Consider the following 17,918-nt stretch of genomic DNA (forward strand, 5'->3'; position numbering starts at 1 on the left):
AGCTGGAGTAGCAATACTCATATCAGGCAAAATACACTTTAAAATAAAGAATGTTACAAGAGACAAGGAAGGACACTACGTAATGATCAAGGGATCAATCCAAGAGGAAGATATAACAATTATAAATATATATGCACCCAACATAGGAACACCTCAATACAAAAGGCAATCGCTAACAGCTCTAAAAGAGGAAATCAACAGTAACACAATAATAGTGGGGGACTTGAACACCTCACTTACACCAATGGACAGATCATCCAAAGAGAAAATTAATAAGGAAACACAAGCTTTAAATGACACAATAGACCAGATAGATTTACTTGATATTTGTAGGACATTCCATCCTAAAACAGCAGATTACACTTTCTTCTCAAGTGCGCACGGAACATTTTCCAGGATAGATCACGTTTTGGGTCACAAATCAAGCCTCAGGAAATTTAAGAAAATTAAAATCATATCAAGCATCTTTTCTGACCACAACGCTATGAGATTAGAAATGAATTACAGGGAAAAACCTGTAAAAAACACAAACACATAGAGGCTAAACAGTACGTTACTAAATAACCAAGAGATCACTGAAGAAATCAAAGAGGAAATCAAAAAATACCTTGAGACAAATGACAATGAAAACACGACGATCCAAAACCTATGGGATGCAGCAAAAGCATCCCATAGTTCTAAGAGGGAAGTTCATAGCTATACAAGCCTACCTCAAGAAACAAGAAAAATCTCAAATAAACAATCTAACGTTACACCTAAAGGAACTAGAGAAAGAAGAACAAACAAAACCCAAAGTGAGCAGAAGGAAAGAAATCATAAAGATCAGAGCAGAAATAAATGAAATAGAAACAAAGAAAACAATAGCAAAGATCAATAAAACTAAAAGCTGGTTCTTTGAGAAGTTAAACAAAATTGATAAACCATTATCCAGACTCATCAAGAAAACGAGGGAGAGGACTCAAATCGATAAAATTAGAAAGGAAAAAGAAGTTACAACAGACACCGCAGAAATACAAAGCATCCTAAGAGACAACTACAAGCAACTCTATGCCAATAAAATGGACAACCTGGAAGACATGAACAAATTCTTAGAAAGTTATAACCTTTCAAGTCTGAACCAGGAAGAAATAGAAAATATGAACAGACCAATCACAAGTAATGAAATTGAAACTGTGATTAAAAATCTTCCAACAAACAGAAGTCCAGGACCAGAAGGCTTCACAGGTGAATGCTATCAAACATTTAGAGACGAGCTAACACCCATCTTTCTCAAACTCTTCCAAAAAATTGCAGAGGAAGGAACACTCCCAAACTCATTCTCTGAGGCCACCATCACCCTGATACCAAAACCAGACAAAGATACTACAAAAACAGAAAATTACAGACCAATATCACTGATGAATATAGATGCAAAAATCCTCAACAAAATACTAGCAAACAGAATCCAACAACACATTAAAAGGATCATACACCATGATCAAGTGGGATTTATCCCAAAGAGGCAAGGATTCTTCAATATATGCAAATCAATCAATGTGATACACCATATTAACAAATTGAAAAAGAAAAACCATATGATCATCTCAATGGATGCAGAAAAAGCTTTTGACAAAATTCAACTCTGATTTATGATAAAAACTCTCCAGAAAGTGGGCATAGAGGGAACCTACTTCACCATAGTAAAGGCCATATATGACAAAGCCACAGAAAACATCATTCTCAATGGTGAAAAACTGAAAGCATTTCCTCTAAGATCAGGAACAAGACAAGGATGTCCACTCTCACTACTATTCTTCAACATAGTTTTGGAAGTCCTAGCCACAGCAATCAGTGAAGAAAAAGCAATAAAAGGAATCCAAATTGAAAAAGAAGAAGTAAAACTGTCACTGTTTGCAGATGACAGGATACTCTACAGAGAGAATCCTAAAGATGCCACCAGAAATCTACTAGAGCTAATCAATGAACTTGGTAAAGTTGCAGGACACAAAATGAATGCACAGAAATCTCTTGCATTCCTATACACTAATGATGAAAAATCTGAAAGAGAAATTAAGGAAACACTCTCATGTACCACTGCAACCAAAAAATACAATACCTAGGAATAAACCTACCTAGGGAGACAAAGACCTGTATGCAGAACACTGTAAGACACTGATGAAAGCAATTAAAGATGATAGCAACAGATGGAGAGATATACCATGTTCTTGGATTGGAAGCATCAATATTGTGAAAATGACTCTACTACCCAAAGCAATCTACAGATTCAATGCAATCCCTATCAAATTACCAATGGCATTTTTTAGAGAACTAGAACAAAAAAGCTTAAAATTTGTGTGGAGACACAAAAGACCCCGAATAGCCAAAGCAGTCTTGAGGGAAAAAAACGGAGCTGGAGGAATCAGACTCCCTAACTTCAGCCTATACTACAAAGCCACAGTAATCAAGACAATATGGTACTGGCACAAAAACAGAAATATAGGTCAATGGAACAGAATAGAAAGCCCAGAGATAAACCCACACACCTATGGTCAACTAATCTATGACAAAGGAGGCAAGGATATACCGTGGAGAAAAGAGAGTCTCTTCAATAAGTGGTGATGGGAAAACTGGACAGCTACATGTAAAAGAATGAAATTAGAACACTCCCTAATGCCATACACAAAAATAAACTCAAAATGGATTAGGGACCTAAATGTAAGACCAGACACTCTAAAATTCTTAGAGGAAAACATAGGAAGAACACTCTTTGACATAAATCACAGCAAGATATTTTTTGATCCACTTCCTAGAGTAATGGAAATAAATACAAAAATAAACAAATGGGACTTAATGAAACTTCAAAGCTTTTGCACAGCAAAGGAAACCATAAACAGGATGAAAAGACAACCCTCAGACTGGGGGAAAATATTTGCAAAGGAAGCAACTGACAGATGATTAATATCCAAAATATATAAAGAGCTCATGCAGCTCAATATTAAAAAAACAAACAACCCAATCCAAAAATGTGCAGAATACCTAAATAGACGTTTCTCCAAAGAAGATATACCGCTGGCCAAGAAGCACATGAAAAGCTGCTCAACATCATTAATTATTAGAGAAATGCAAATCAAAACTGCAATGAGGTATCACCTCACACCAGTTAGAATGGGCATCATCAGAAAATCTACAAACAACAAATGCTGGAGAAGGTGTGGAGAAAAGGGGACCCTCTTGCACTGTTGGTGGGAATGTAAATTGATACAGCCACTATGGAGAACAGTATGGAGGTTCCTTAAAAAACTAAAAATAGAATTACCATAGGACCCAGCAATCCCACAACTGGGCATATACCCAGAGAAAACCATAATTCAAAAAGCCACATGTACCCCAATGTTCATTGCAGTACTATTTACAATAGCCAGATCATGGAAGCAACCTAAATGCCCATTGACGGACGAATGGTTAAAGAGGAAGTGGTACATATATACAATGGAATATTACTCAGCCATAAAAAGGAACAAAATTGGGTCATTTGTAGAGACATGGATGCATCTAGAGACTGCCATACAGAGTGAAGTAAGTCAGAAAGAGAAGAACAAATATCATATATTAACGCATATATGTGGAACCTAGAAAAATGGTAAAGATGAACCAGTTTGCAGAGCAGAAATTGAGACACACATGTAGAGAACAAACGTATGGACACCAAGGGGGGAAAGCGGCAGGGGGTGGGGGTGGTGGTATGATGAATTGAGAGATTGGGATTTACATGTATACACTGATGTGTATAAAATGGGTGACTAATAAGAAAAATATAAATAAATAAATAAACATTTTAAAAAAGGAGAGAGGAAAAAAAAACCATAGTCAATGCTTGGGGGCCTTTGTTCTCTTGTTCTCTGTTTACTGTCTTTCCCTCTGTAACCGATTCTAGGTACACAGTTTCAATCCTAGAAATGGTGCTCTAGAAAGGACACAGATTGTGTATGGTGAACCTAGGAGATTCTAGCAGGAAACTGTAAGCTCCATGAAGGCAAAGGTTGGGCCCAGTAACCTTCTAGAACTCTGTTAGGACCGTGTCTGTTTGTTTGTTCTTTATTCATCCATCCATCCATCCGTCCATTAATCCAAAGAAATATTTTGGGGGGCCTATCCCGTGCCATGCCCTCTTCCAGGCTCTGAGAATTCAGCAGAGAACAAGACAGACATGATCCTTCCCCCTGTTATGCTCTAGTGAGGGAGACAGAATAAACAAGTCAACAAATACATGCTCTAATATTTAAAGGAACTAATGACTCTCCTTCAAACCTGGTTTTGAAAAAACAAGGAAAGTAACAGGTCCTGTAGGGATTATTAGTGCAAACAGCTACCTTGACATGTAGCTGACACATTAATGAGCATCTTTTTCTTGAACTGAACACAATTTTGCTGAAATATTCCTTTCAGTTATTCTCCCATTTCAGAGCTTTCCTGAGAAAGTGACATGTCTTTTTCAGGTACATGGATGAGGCTGAATTATTCCCACATACCTTTTTTTTTTTTTGGCCGTACCACGCGGCTTGCAGGATCTTAGTTCCCTGACCAGAGATCAAACCCAGGCCTCCAGCAGTGGAAGCACAGAGTCCTAACCACTGGACTGCCAGGCAATTCCCCACATACCTTTTTTTAAATAATTGAAATATATTTGACATAGAATATTATATAATTTCCACATATCTTTGAATATCAGCCGGTCCCAATTTGAGTATTATTTAAAGTGGCTGCCGATATCTGGGGGAAAAATGTTTTTTTACAAAGAAATTATCTAGAAATAATTACACTGATGCATCGTGCTGTTGCCTCCCCTACCCCTGGAGCTTCACTTATAACTGAAGAAGAATATTTTATAGCAAGGCATATATGAACCAGAGGCTCCATCGGTTTGAACTCAAATCGAGTTTCATCCACTGACATTTTAGTTTCTTAACTATTCTACTGCCTGCAGAGCATTCCACCAGAAGTGTAAGCCACATGGCAGGTTGATTTATGGTTCTGATTACTTTATGTGTTTTCCCTGGTCCCTGAAGGTGTGTGCATAATGATTTGCTCTCAGAGATCTTCGATCTGCTACAGTATCACTAGAAAATTCTTACCTCCATGTGCTCTTATACGCCTGTGGTAATTAGAAGCCAAATTATCATCCTGAAACAATCACTCCTCCTAGCACTCTTAACTTTCTTATGATTCAGTGCCCATTTTATTACACAGCTTAACAGACATTAAACATCTTGGAATTTATGCCATTACAAACAATATGGATATTTACTTTGATAGTAAAAGTATCAAAGAGGTTTGAAGAGTCTTTGGAGTTTTCCAGCAATCCAAAATCCTAAAACTCTGACACTCAGATTGAAATATTTTCAATCTGTCAAAACCACTGGAGTCTTAGAGGGGAACATACGTTTTCCCTTCTGGAAGTTTGTCTCTGTGTGTTCTATCTCTGGTATCATGCAAATAAAAGCATTAAGCTGAGAAGAGCTTACAAACACTTTCAGTGTTCCAAGGACCTTTTATGGAAAAGTTGTAGTTCCCCCCAACAGAGAAAAGTAAGATGTGAAAGAATTTTTTTACTCAAAGTTTCCAAAGCACAAACATGCAAAAGTATAGCCTTGGGGAGAGTGGGGGTCAGAGTGGCCTGTGTCCCCGCAACTTCCAGCATAGACCCCCCCCAATAATGTCTCAGGTGCCCCAGGGAAAAAGTAAGTGTAACTGCCCCAAATGTCCTAGACTCTGAACCATGATGGTGTATGAAACGAGTCAGAAAACTTGTGAGACCTTGACGTATCTGTTAACTCTACCAGAGTAATAATGACAAGATTTCCAAGGACACAAACCAAGACCAAAGGCTGTGAGCGCCATCTGGTGGCCATATCAGCACGCCCGAACTCCATTAACTGGGCATGCCCACCACCTCCCCCCAATCTTTTTTTTTTTTTTTTTTTTAGAGTGATGCCCGCAACCTGGTCTGATGATAAACAGGGAAATTCCTGTATTTCTTCTTTTGGAGGGATTATTTTTATTTAAGACACTGAGTCTCTATTTATTCTTATAACAGTTATTTTTAATTTAATGCACGTTTTTAAGTTTAAAAAGGGAGCTGCTTCTACGAAAAATGCTAAGAAATTATAGTGGGGCTAGCCAAGAGACATGGGAAAAATGGTGAAAGTGGTATATGAATAACTGAAGTTTAGGAACTCTCTTCGGGTGGGGTTGCCAGATAAAGTAAGGACACCCAGTTAAATTTGAATTTTAGAATTTCGTTTTAGTGTGTGTCCCAAATATTGCATGGGACACACTTGCACTAAAATATTATTCATTATCTGAAATCCTATTTTAAGTGAACATCCTTTTTTCCTCCCCTAAATCTGGCAACCTTACCTTAGGAGAACAAAGAAATTGCACCCAGGACTTGGCTGGTGGCACAGTGGTTAGGGATCCGCCTTCCAGTGCAGGGGACACGGGATCGAGCCCTGGTCCGGGAAGATCCCACATACCGTGGAGCATGTAAGCCTGTGCGCCACAACTACTGAGCGCTCTTGCCACAACTACTGAAGCCCGTGTGCTTAGAGCCCAGGCTCTGCAACAAGAGAAGGCGCCACAATAAGCCTATGCACCGCAACAAAGACCTAACACACCAAAAATAAATAAATAAATAAAATTTATTTTTAAAAAAAGAAAAGAAATTGCATCCTTCTCCTTGTCACTTCCATTTTGATCTATCAAAACAAGCTAGTGGGGCTTCCCTGGTGGTGCAGTGGTTGACAGTCCGCCTGCCGATGCAGGGGACGCAGGTTCGTGCCCCGGTCTGGGAAGATCCCACATGCTGCGGAGCGGCTGGGCCCGTGGGCCATGGCCACTGAGCCTGCACTTCCGGAGCGTGTGCTCCACAACGGAAGAGGCCACAACAGTGAGAAGCCCGCGTACAGCGAAAAAAAAAAAAAAAAAAAACAAGCTAGCTCTTGTCCTGTCTATGGATTGCTTGACATTTATGCCCCAATAAACGTGCCCCTGTGGGAGTACTGAGGCCTGACATCTGAAAAATCACAGGGCAAAGGCCCACAGTGCACCTTGAGGTGGGAATGTCCGGGCCACTCAGAACAAGCAGTCTGGCCACATCAAACCGAGAGGGAGGGGGTTCTGGGCCCAGCTCTCTTTCCCGGCCTCTCGGGTACCTGCTCTGTGGAGGCCGAGGCCTGGCAGCTACTTTCGGGCCCTTACCAACGTTGCATTTGATGGAGAGCCTTCCACACCCCACGTGTAGACCTAGACCCCTAGAGGGGGGCCCGCCCTTGAGGGGGCTCTGAGCCATGGACTTAGAGGGTGCTCACAGCAGCCATAGATAGAGCCGGCCTGTGGTGCACCCACCCACGATTCCTGTATTTCCTTTATTTTTTTTTATTATTTTTTTTTGTGGTACACATGCCTCTCACTGTTGTGGCCCCTCCCATTGCGGAGCACAGGCCCCGGATGCGCAGGCTCGGCGGCCATGGCCCACAGACCCAGCCGCACCGCGGCATGTGGGATCTTCCCGGACTGGGTCACGAACCCGCGTCACCTGCATCGGCAGGCGGACTGTCACCCACCTCGTCACCAGGGAAGCCCCTGTATTTCCTCTTAATAACAACCACACTGGCGTTTAAGTGAGCCTGGCAAGGCTTACAAATGCACACATAAAGATTACCAACTACATTCTCCAGAGACGGACGAGGGAAGTTGAAGCTAAAACACACCGTGAGGGCTTCCCTGGTGGCGCAGTGGTTGAGAGTCCACCGGCCGATGCAGGGGACACGGGTTCGTGCCCCGGTCCGGAAAGATACCACATGCTGCGGAGGGGCTGGGCCCCTGAGCCATGGTCGCTAAGCCTGCGCGACTGGAGCCAGTGCTCCGCAATGGGAGAGGCCACAACAGTGAGAGGCCTGCGTACCGCAAAAAAACCCCAAAATAAACCCAAAACAAAAGAAAAAAACACCCCGTGGGTAGTCAGAGGAGAGGACCGTCATAGCTCATCCCCCTGTGCCGTGTGCCAGGCATGATCTGAGCACTTGTACACATGTTAACTTATTAAAATACTTCTAACAATCCTATCAGGTTGGGACTACCATCACCCCGCGTGCAGACTGAACAAAAGGAAACAGAATATGGTGTCCTCCTTGTGTTCACAAAGCCCGTTAACTGGCAGAGACAGGACTTGAAGGCCACAGTCCTGCTCCCGAGTCCATGCCATGCTTTACAGCCTCCAACTTCTCACGCTCAATCCTAGAGCCACCTGGGAAGGAGGAACCAGGCAACTAAAGACTGGGTTTGAATCAGACTCCACGTCTGACCAGCCACGTGATCCCGAGCAGGGGGCCTCGCCTCTCTGAGTCTCAACCTGGCTCCCTTGCAAAATGGGCACATTAATGGGAACGTCAGCCTTCAGCAACGCTGTGACGAGTATCAGTGTAGCATGTGTGAACGGGCTCTGTAAACTCTGGAGTGTTCTGTGAGGTATAAACTACCCTCTATTCTCATTAGAGGGAATTCATTTCATAACCTGCTCCCGGCTCTTGAACTTTGCTGTGCATCCAGTCAGTGCTGGATGATCTGGAACCAACAGCTGGTCTATTTATGGCTGAAAACCCACAGGTCATAGGAAGACAGCAGCACCGGAGCCCCTGGGTGGCCACAAAGATAAGGTTCGTGTCTTGAGGACTGATGACATGGTGGTCACTGAAGGAACAGGCCCCTCCTGCCCCTTCCACTAGTGACAACTGAAAACCTTGGTTTCCCCAACACCCCGATCCAAGATCAACCCGACTCTTTGCCCAACGTTGGAGAATTACCGGCGTGTCCTGCAGGCCTGGCTGGCCCCCTCTGACTGTGTGTTGCCTCCTTCCACAGATCAGTGCCCTACAGCAAGGCTACAACCAGGTGCTGAGCCAGACCCTGGAAATCACCTCCCTGAAGCACGAGGCCGAGAACTTAAGGAGGGAGGCCGCCATCACGTCAGGTGAGGCCCTTCTGCATTCAGGCCCCAGAGCTTCTGCCCTCCCCCTGCAGACATCACCAGTCAACCAGCACACCTGTGCCCGTGACCTGGGTGCAGCCTCAGGGATCACCCGTGTCGGTGCATTAGAGTTCTCCCTCAGTTTAGGTTTCTTGCCACCCAGTTCCGAGGGCAGGGCCTGGTAAATATTTGAGAGAATGGTATCTCTTGGCTACAAGGTCTCCTGAGCACTGGCCCCACCAGGGAGAACACAGGTCGCCTTGTGGCTTGGGTGGTTCCACAAAGCAGCCTGAGTGCAAACTAGAGCGTGGACAAAATGGGGTCACTCCTTTAAGGCACCCATGGTCTCACCCATTTCAGCCGAGTGCACTTGGGCCCAAGGGAAACCATTTTCTAATTTGATCAGAGGTTGTTCCCTGATAAAGGGCTTGGGTTGGGAGAGGGGCAGCCAACGCACAGCTGTGGCTGAGCTTTGATTCCCTGGATTCCTTCATTGCTCCACATGTTTCTTGAGCTCCTACTAGGTGTCAGGCCCCGTTCCAGGCTCTGGGGAGGGAGAGCCAAGCAAGACAGTCAGATTCCTGTACTCACAGATTTGGGAGGGGGTGACAGACAATAAAAGTAAACGGATGAATAAACAAGCCCACTTCAGAGAGCAGTGGTGCTGTGGAGAAAATAAACTGTGTGTCGTGGTGGCCAGCGCTTCAAGGGAGGAGACCAAGGGGGACCAGCTTAGTGGGTGTGCAACCATGGAACTCAGGTGGGACTTGAACCCGTGGGCTGGGACTCAAACCCAGTCAGAACCCACTATCTTTTAATCGAGATCACTCATCTGGCCTCGGGACTTAATAAAGCTCAGGTTCTTTATGTCTCATCGCAGAAAGAATCCAGTGAGAGACAAAGTAAGAAGTGGATTTCTTTAGAGAGAAACACACTCCACAGACAGAGTGTGGGCCATCTCAAAGGCTAGAGACCCCCAAATATGGGGCGGTTAGTTTTTATGGGCTGGGTAATTTTATAGGCTAATGAGTGGGAGGATTGGGACAACTCTAATATTTTGGGGAAGGGGCAGGGATTTCCAGGAATTGGGCCAACACCCACTTTTTTTTTTTTTTTTTTTTCTGTACGCGGGCCTCTCGCTGTTGTGGCCTCTCCCGTTGCGGAGCACAGGCTCTGGACGCGCAGGCTCAGCGGCCATGGCTCACGGGCCCAGCTGCTCCGTGGCATGTGGGATCTTCCCGGACCGGGGCACGAACCCGTGTCCCCTGCATTGGCAGGCGGACTCTCAACCACCGCGCCACCAGGGAAGCCCCACCACCCACTTTTTGACCTTTATGGTCAGCCTCGGAACAGTCCTGGTGCTGGTGCGTGTGTCATTTTGCTCATGTATTACAATAAGCCTGTAATGAGGCTCCAGTTCCCCAGGAAGTCGAATCTTATGCCCCCTTGGACCTAGCTGATTCTAACCAGTTTATGTTGTATCCTCCACGGCTATGTCCTTCTTTTAGAGAGGACCTGTTTCAGGTGGACAAGGACAATCCAAGGGCAAGCGAGTCTGCGTGGAGTGAACAGGGGATTGTGGGGCTGGGCAGGGTTGGGGGGTCTGGGTTTTTATTGCAAGGGTGTTGGGAATCCAGTGGAGTTTTTTAAGCAGAAACTGACATGTCTAGAGACCTGAAGAGGATGGGACCGCTCACAGACGAGGGGAGGGAGAGAAGCAGGTGACAGGGAGGAGGCAGTGAGCCTCGGAGGGGCACATCACTCTGAAAGCAGCCGGCGCGTAACAGGAAACATGCCCACAGCTGTAGAAGCCAGGCATAGCATTGAGTCGCACGTGAATCCCCATCTCTGTATGAATCTGTGCTTTTCTTCTGCCTCACTCTGCAACTTAATCACACCCAGCCCCACCCCCTGCTGCCCCCAGGTCTCTGCTTATGCTCCTCCCTCACTTGGGATGTCCTCAGATATTTTCTGAGCACCTCCCCCAGGCTAGGTGCTGTTCTGGGCACCAGGAATGGAAGGATGAACTCGCTGGTCCTCACCTTCTTCCCATATGTCAGCCAGTGAAACCTCATCCAAGCATCGAGCCTGTCTCAGATCCCACCTTCTCCGATCACGGAGTCGGACAGACCTGGGTTGTGATAACGCTTGAGATGGGCTGGACCCACTCAAAGTGTGGCAAGCCCCAGAGGAATTTCCAAGTAACTGAACTGTGTCCTGGAGGCAAAGCTCATTTTTAAACTGAAATTCTGGAGCATTTTGTGCTTTATTTCATAGACATTCTTGATTGATACCTACCACTAAAACTGGGCCTGATGTTCTTTCAAGAAAAGAACCGTAGGAGATAACCCAATACCACTGCATTTATGCACCCTTCTTCCCACTTTTATTCAAAGTGATACTACAATGCAAGAGGGAAGAGATATGGGGAGATATGTATATGCATAACTGATGCACTTGGTTATAAAGCAGAAACTAACACACCATTGTAAAGCAATTATACTCCAATAAAGATGTTAAAAAAAATGATACTACAGTAATGGAGTAGTTATCTATTGCTGCATAACAAGTTACCCCAAAATGTAATGGATAAAACCCCAACCAATATTTATTATCTCACCCAGTATCTGTAGTTCAGGAATTTGAGCGGGGGGTGACTTAGTTCTCACGAGTTGCAGTCAAGATGTCGGCTGGGGCATCAGTCATGTCATCTAAAGCCTCGGGGGGAGCCGGAGGATCCCCCTTCCGAATGGCTGCTCATGTGGCTATTGGCTGGAGGCCTTAGTCCCTCAGCCCACATGCTTCTCTCTAGGGCTGCTTGAGTGTCCTCACGACACAGCAGTTGGATTCCCCTGGAGTGAGTGATTCGAGAGAGAGCAAAGAGGAGCCCACAGTGTCTTTTATGACACAGCCTGGGAGGAAACAGTCCGTCATTTCCACAGTATCATATTGGTTACCCATGGCATCCCTATTCAGGGTGGGAGGGGCTACACAGGGCATGAATTCTAGGTGGTAGGGATCACTGGGGCCATTTTGGAAGCTGGCTGCCGAGAAAAATAATAGGCGCCCTGTAACAAACATAATTTAGCCACTTTGTGTTCTTGGGACATACCGCATCATTTGACCCTTACAATAACTCTGTGTGGGACAGACAGTGGGAGGTGAAATAACTTGTCCAAGACCACCAAGCTAATAAGTGGTAGAGAGGGGTCCAAACTCAGAGGACTGTGAAACCAACCACCCCATCAATAGTGTCCAGCAGTGCCCTCTGCCACACGCCCGTCACCTGGCCTCTGGAGAAGAATTCCTGGACCTTCCCTGTGCTGGGCCTTTGTTCCCCAGGCCCATGGTGTGGCCTCTCCTCCCAGCTTTGCCTGGCCTGTGCCCACAAGGGGCCCCCAAAGGCTTCTCCTCTCGCTGGTGCTGACTGCCCCTCATTCTCACTGAAGCCTCAAACCCTGTTCCGTGGACTTCGCTCTCATTCCCATTCCTTCTCTGGGACCCTTGGAAAAAGCCTCCCCAATTGTAGGCAGGCAGTGGTGGTGGCCAGGACTTGGAAGGTCTTTTCCAAACATTGGCTGACAGCCACGGTGTTGCCAATAATCCTTCCTGCCTCTTTGACCTCCATGAGTCTTTTGTTTTGGTTTGGTTTGGTTCTTTTACAGAGATGGTGTCATCTTTGCAAAGAGACGTGTTAGTAAAGGATGGTCAAGTTCAACAACTACAACAGGAGGTGAATCAACTGAAAAGTGAGAACAAAGAAAAGGATCACCAGCTCGAAGCCCTCAGCTCCAGAGTGAGTGTCGGGTCATCAGCAAATTGTAGCTGCGAAAAGCAGACACAGTGGAGTCACATGACACACGGTGGTGAGATGAGGCCAGTGCCCAAGGACCCAGGGAGGGTAGCTGCTGGGCAGGTGGCCAACTTCTCTGAAGCCTTTCAAAGGACAGCATGTATGTGGCTCAGAATAAGCATAATAGATTTTCAAATCAAGCAAACATTTTCTAACCCCTATTATAAATGAGTTTGTTTAATCCCAGCAACAAACACACCTATGAGCATATACTGCCAGTACAAAGTTTAACATTAAACAGAATACGATCTCTCTGTGAGCAAGGATGACCAAACGGCTGCATCATGGTCCCAGCACCACTGGTTCTCATAATTGTCTTCAAAGCAGAATATCTGAAGATCCAGATGCAAACACGCAGACTCTCATTTCTTCCTTAGACTTTAGTGTGTAGAATGTCTCTATGGAAGATGAACGTGGTAGGCAAGCAAAGAGCTTCTTCCATGTAACTGACTCTTTGCAAATCTTGCCTTCAATGCTAACTTTAGAATCCTGACTCTAGAGGATAAGATTTCTCAGTATTTGTATGATGTGCCTGTTTCTGTGAGTCAAGGTAAAACCTCGAAGCTTTCATCTCAGGTGGCAACTCAGAGATTCCCAGAGGCTACCTGATAGCTAGGTCTGCATGGGGGTGGGGTGAGAACAGATCTTGAGGTTCCAAGGAAAAGGCAAAATAAGTAATACCTAGTACATAGTACCATACCCAGTTTGGAGCTGGTGAAAGGCACTGCACGAGCTTTGGGATCAGACAGACCAGGGTCCAATCCCAGAGCTTTCTTTCATTGTAACTTATTTGGCCTCCATTTCCCCATCTGTGAAATGGGGATGACAAAATCGTTTTCTGAGAAGTGGGAGGCTGGTTTTAGTTGTGCTCTTCTGCCTCTGCCCTGGGTCGGCTGCCTGGCCAAGCCCTCTGCATTCGTTTCTCCCAAGCAGAGTGTCTTCCCAGGCATGTGCTATAGCTGTTTAATGTGGGGTGTGTGTGTGTGTGTGTTGGGGACGGGAAGGGGATGCAGAGGTGGTGCTAAGTAGAAGGAATCTGCAAAGACAACAACTGCTTGGCTCTTCTACCTCCTGAAGTGCATTTGGATGATTTATGTCCCCGTTTCCCCTTCCTTGTTGACCTCGGAATGAGGTCCCTTCTCCCCTAGACTGTGCTGGCCAGTAGCACAAGGGCTCGTCACCACCAAGGGTACTGCTCTTGTGAACATTTGAGATGCCTTTTTTTTTTAATGACATACATCATGTGTGTTAATTTTAGAAAAATATGTAGATGACATTGAGAAGAAAAAATAAAAAGAGAGGAGAGGAAATGCTACCTTGAGAAATCAGTGTTAATATTTTCATGTATGTTCTTCCAGTCTTATTTCTATATATTGCCTAGAAATCAATCAATCAATCATTTTATAGTGAATTTATTCTATGCACCTTTTTAAAATTTTTAAATACTTACTATTTTCCTGTGCTAATAAATCAGCGCTCTTATCATTCGTCTTAAATGCTACATACTTTCTCCTGGATGTACCCAGTGTTATAAAGTGGTCTGCTGTTCTAAACAACACTTGGGATGTTTCCTCATTTTTTTTTTTATTCCACGGTTACTGACAATTCTGTGAAGAGCATCCTTGAAACTACAGATTTACTTATTTCTCCAGTCATTGTCCTTAAGGTACATTCCAAAAGTGGGAATTGCTGGGTCAGAAGAAGGCACATCCATCCTTATGCACTTAATGCCTGTTGCCAAGCCACCCTCGGGCAAGACAGCTCCGTTTACCCCTCCACACCAGTCGGGGCAGTTGTGTCTTTGAGACTCAACCTGCACAAAAGCCCTAAGATGGACCCCAGCTCTCTGGCTTGGCCCCCTGCACCCTCACCGGTCACAGCCTGAAAACATCCCAATTCCTGCACCCTAAGTACCCAGACTCTACAAAGCTGGATTTCCCCTGAAGTGAAGTTTGCTGGCTCTTGAAGAGGAATTTAGACGCTCTATTCCTCAGAACTCATGAGAGGGGTGAACTGGGAATGACTGCAGGATCCTGTGCTCCCATCACACAAATGGTCCCGCCTCTCAGAATTCAGAGGTGTGATTGGGTTATACAGCAGGAAACACACCTGGGCGTGAAGACAGGTACTTGGGACCCCCAGCCAAGCCCCCGTGGCCTTGTCCTTTTTCTCCACAGTGCTCAGTGCTGAAAGAAGAGTTACAGAAGGAAGATGCCCAGAAGGAGAAGTGGGAAGCCCAAGAGAAAGAGTTAAAACTCTGCAAAACCGTGCGTTGAACCTCCTGAGCCCTAGGTGTCCACTGAAAGCCTAGATTGTGGCCTTGAGGGTTTTGGAGGGGTTCCTTGGCCCATTAGCTAGCACAAGCTCTGGGGCTTTCTGGGTGTTTGTCTGTTAATGTAGTCTCCTAATTCTTTGATTTGCTAGCCTCAAAGAGATGGGTGAAAAGACCATGGAAAACACACTCTCCCCAGATTTTCTGGGCAGTTGGCTCAAGGCCCCTCATCAGGTTTCCCCTGGGGACAGGGATGGGAGGTGGCCACCATATGCTGCTAGAAATTCACCGTGGTCCCTACCCCTGGACTTGTGATGCCCAGACTTTCATGATCCACTGTCACAAGTTTTATCACAGCCCTGAGCACTGTTATTAACACAACTCTTCTTGAAGTATTTTTGCTTAAATACATTCAATTTTACAACAATTCATAAAAACAAAATAAAAAGCAAATGTATCACTGGCCTTGTATGGAAGGTGAACATAAAAATTTATAAAATGAAAAGATGACCACTAAATGTAAATGTTCACCCCCTGTACTGGCCCGAACCCTCGTGCACATCACCAGGCATACGTTTTCCATCCGTTGGGAAGGACGGTGCCTGCGACGGGGGCAGAAGACGTGTGTTCTTCTCTCTGTCAGGAGCACACTTCTCTGCCTCAAATGAGATAAAAGAAAAATGTCATTGTTCTTTTCTTCCAAACTGTGCCCATTGTGTCTTCCAAACAGCCCTTATTTAGATTGAACTCAAAAATGTGCCCCAAGGAAAGAGACTCTAATGAGTGGATAGGTATCTTATACTGTTTAATCCAGGATCCATGCTGATCTTCAAAAGAAACTGAAATTTTCCCTCACCCAGCCCTTTCATTGCATCCGTTGAAAGAAAGTCTACTTTGCCTCAAAGATGTGGAATTGTCCCCCAAGGGAAGGAATGAAGCGAATCCCAGACTAGGTTTCTGCCTTAATGAACCAGATGAAATGAGTTGTGAAGTTGACTTCCCTGTTGTTGGAACTCTTTCAGCAAATCCATGACATGGAAAAAGAAATGAGGAAGCTCAGGGTGGAGCTGAAAAGGAGCAGTACCGAGCAGAGCCTGATCTCTATGACGCTGCAGGAAAAGAACAAGGTATGGCAGGGACAGGTCAGCCTGGGAACCACTCTGGGACAAGCACTCCACCTGCATCATCTCTGTTCATCCTCACAATGACCCCATGCGGTCTATACTGGTATTAACCCCACTTTACAGTTGGGAAAACTGAGGCTCACAGAGGTGAAGGAAGTTATCCAAGTTCACTTGCATAAAGTAGTTGTGGCAGAACTTGAATCCAGGTCTGCCTGACTCCAAAGCTCCTGTGTGTAACCGCAACCCTAGCCTGCCTTCAGATCTTAATTGTGAAATTATCTAAGAAAGAATTGATCCGTTAAATCAAGTTTGCCAATGATGTTGTTCCAACTTAAATTCTCATATTGATTTTTTTTGTCTTTTTGTTGCATCATTGAGAATGTTTTTAAAAATCTCAACATGTTTGTCATTTGTGTGTTTCTTCTTTTAATATGAACGATGTTTGCTTTATATATTTTGAGGCTGTGTTACTAGGTGCATATGAATTTAGAATCCTAATACTTCCTGTAGAGCAAAACTTTAGATCATCATGAAATGTCGCTTTTCATCTCTAGTAGTGTTTCTCCCTTAACGTCTCCTTTGTCATTTAGCTTCATCACTGGCTCTCTGTTGGTTAGAGTTTTCATACCATATCTTTTTCATATGTTCTCTGTCAATTTTTGTCTTAAGGTTTAGACATATGCCATTAAATAGCGTATCATTTTTACAAAATCCAGTTTGACAATCTTTGACTTTTAGTCCATTTATATTATGTAATTACTCATGTACTGGGGTTTAAATCTACCTTCTTGCTCAATACCAGTTGTACCATCTGTGTTATGTTCCTTTCTCTCCTTTCTTGCCTCCTTCTGAGTGGATGGTTTTCTCTTATTCCACTTTCCCCCTCTATTAGCTTGGAAATATTTCACTTTTTTACTATTCTTTTAGTAATAGTAAGACAATAGCATTCATCCTTGCCTCACCAAAATCACACATTAATTAAGTTTTTCACTCTTCTACTATTCTCTTTGTAGTCATCCTGAAGACTACAATATGCATTCTTTTTTTTTTTTTTTTTTTTTTTTTTTTTGCGGTACGCGGGCCTCTCACTGTTGTGGCCTTTCCTGTTGTGGAGCACAGGCTCCGGACGCACAGGCTCAGCGGCCATGGCTCATGGGCCAAGCTGCTCCGCGGAATGTGGGATCCTCCCAGACCGGAACACGAACCCATGTCCCCTGCATCGGCAGGTGGACTCTCAACCACTGCGCCACCAGGGAAGCCCTGCATTCTTAACTTACCAAGAGGCAATAGTAGTTGATAATTATGCCCTTCTCCTTGACAGTGCAATGAGTTTCAAACACCTTAACTTCACTTACCCCCTCCAGATTTATAAGCCATTGCTGTCATTTTCTAAACTCCTCTTCATACTTAAAACCCCACAAGACATTATTAGTGTTTTTCTATAGTCAGTATCATATCCACACATTACCCTTACTGTTGCTTGTCTTTTCTGTATCTCTGATCACCCACCTGGGTTCATTTTTCTTGTGTCTGAAAATACCCTTTAATGTTTTCCCTCATTGTGGCTCTGCTGATGACAAATTCTCACATGTGCCTGTGTGTCTGCCTGGAGATGTATATTTAACCTTCACTCTTAAAACACATTTGACTGCGTATTGAATTCTA

General features: G+C 44.5%; 1 protein-coding gene and 1 pseudogene across 2 annotated transcripts in view; both read left to right on the forward strand.

The window, feature by feature from the left end:
• Positions 1-17,918, forward strand: part of LOC308620762 (centrosomal protein of 78 kDa-like) — a 423,604-nt pseudogene that overhangs the window by 310,137 nt on the left and 95,549 nt on the right. The gene's annotated exons all lie outside the window — the stretch shown is intronic.
• The window catches only part of LOC308620064 (forkhead-associated domain-containing protein 1-like), a gene marked incomplete at its 3' end in the record, with an annotated part of 152,088 nt that overhangs the window by 116,402 nt on the left and 17,768 nt on the right, over positions 1-17,918 (forward strand). Inside the window, exons 8-11 of the mRNA XM_081239402.1 lie at positions 8,899-9,007; positions 12,670-12,800; positions 15,035-15,124; positions 16,152-16,256. Of these exons, the coding sequence (XP_081095528.1) occupies positions 8,899-9,007; positions 12,670-12,800; positions 15,035-15,124; positions 16,152-16,256 (435 nt within the window). The remainder of the gene's footprint in view (positions 1-8,898; positions 9,008-12,669; positions 12,801-15,034; positions 15,125-16,151; positions 16,257-17,918) is intronic.

This window comes from Mesoplodon bidens (genome assembly GCF_964165515.1).
Source record: "Mesoplodon bidens genome assembly, chromosome: 7".
NCBI classification, from domain to species: Eukaryota; Metazoa; Chordata; class Mammalia; order Artiodactyla; family Ziphiidae; genus Mesoplodon; species Mesoplodon bidens.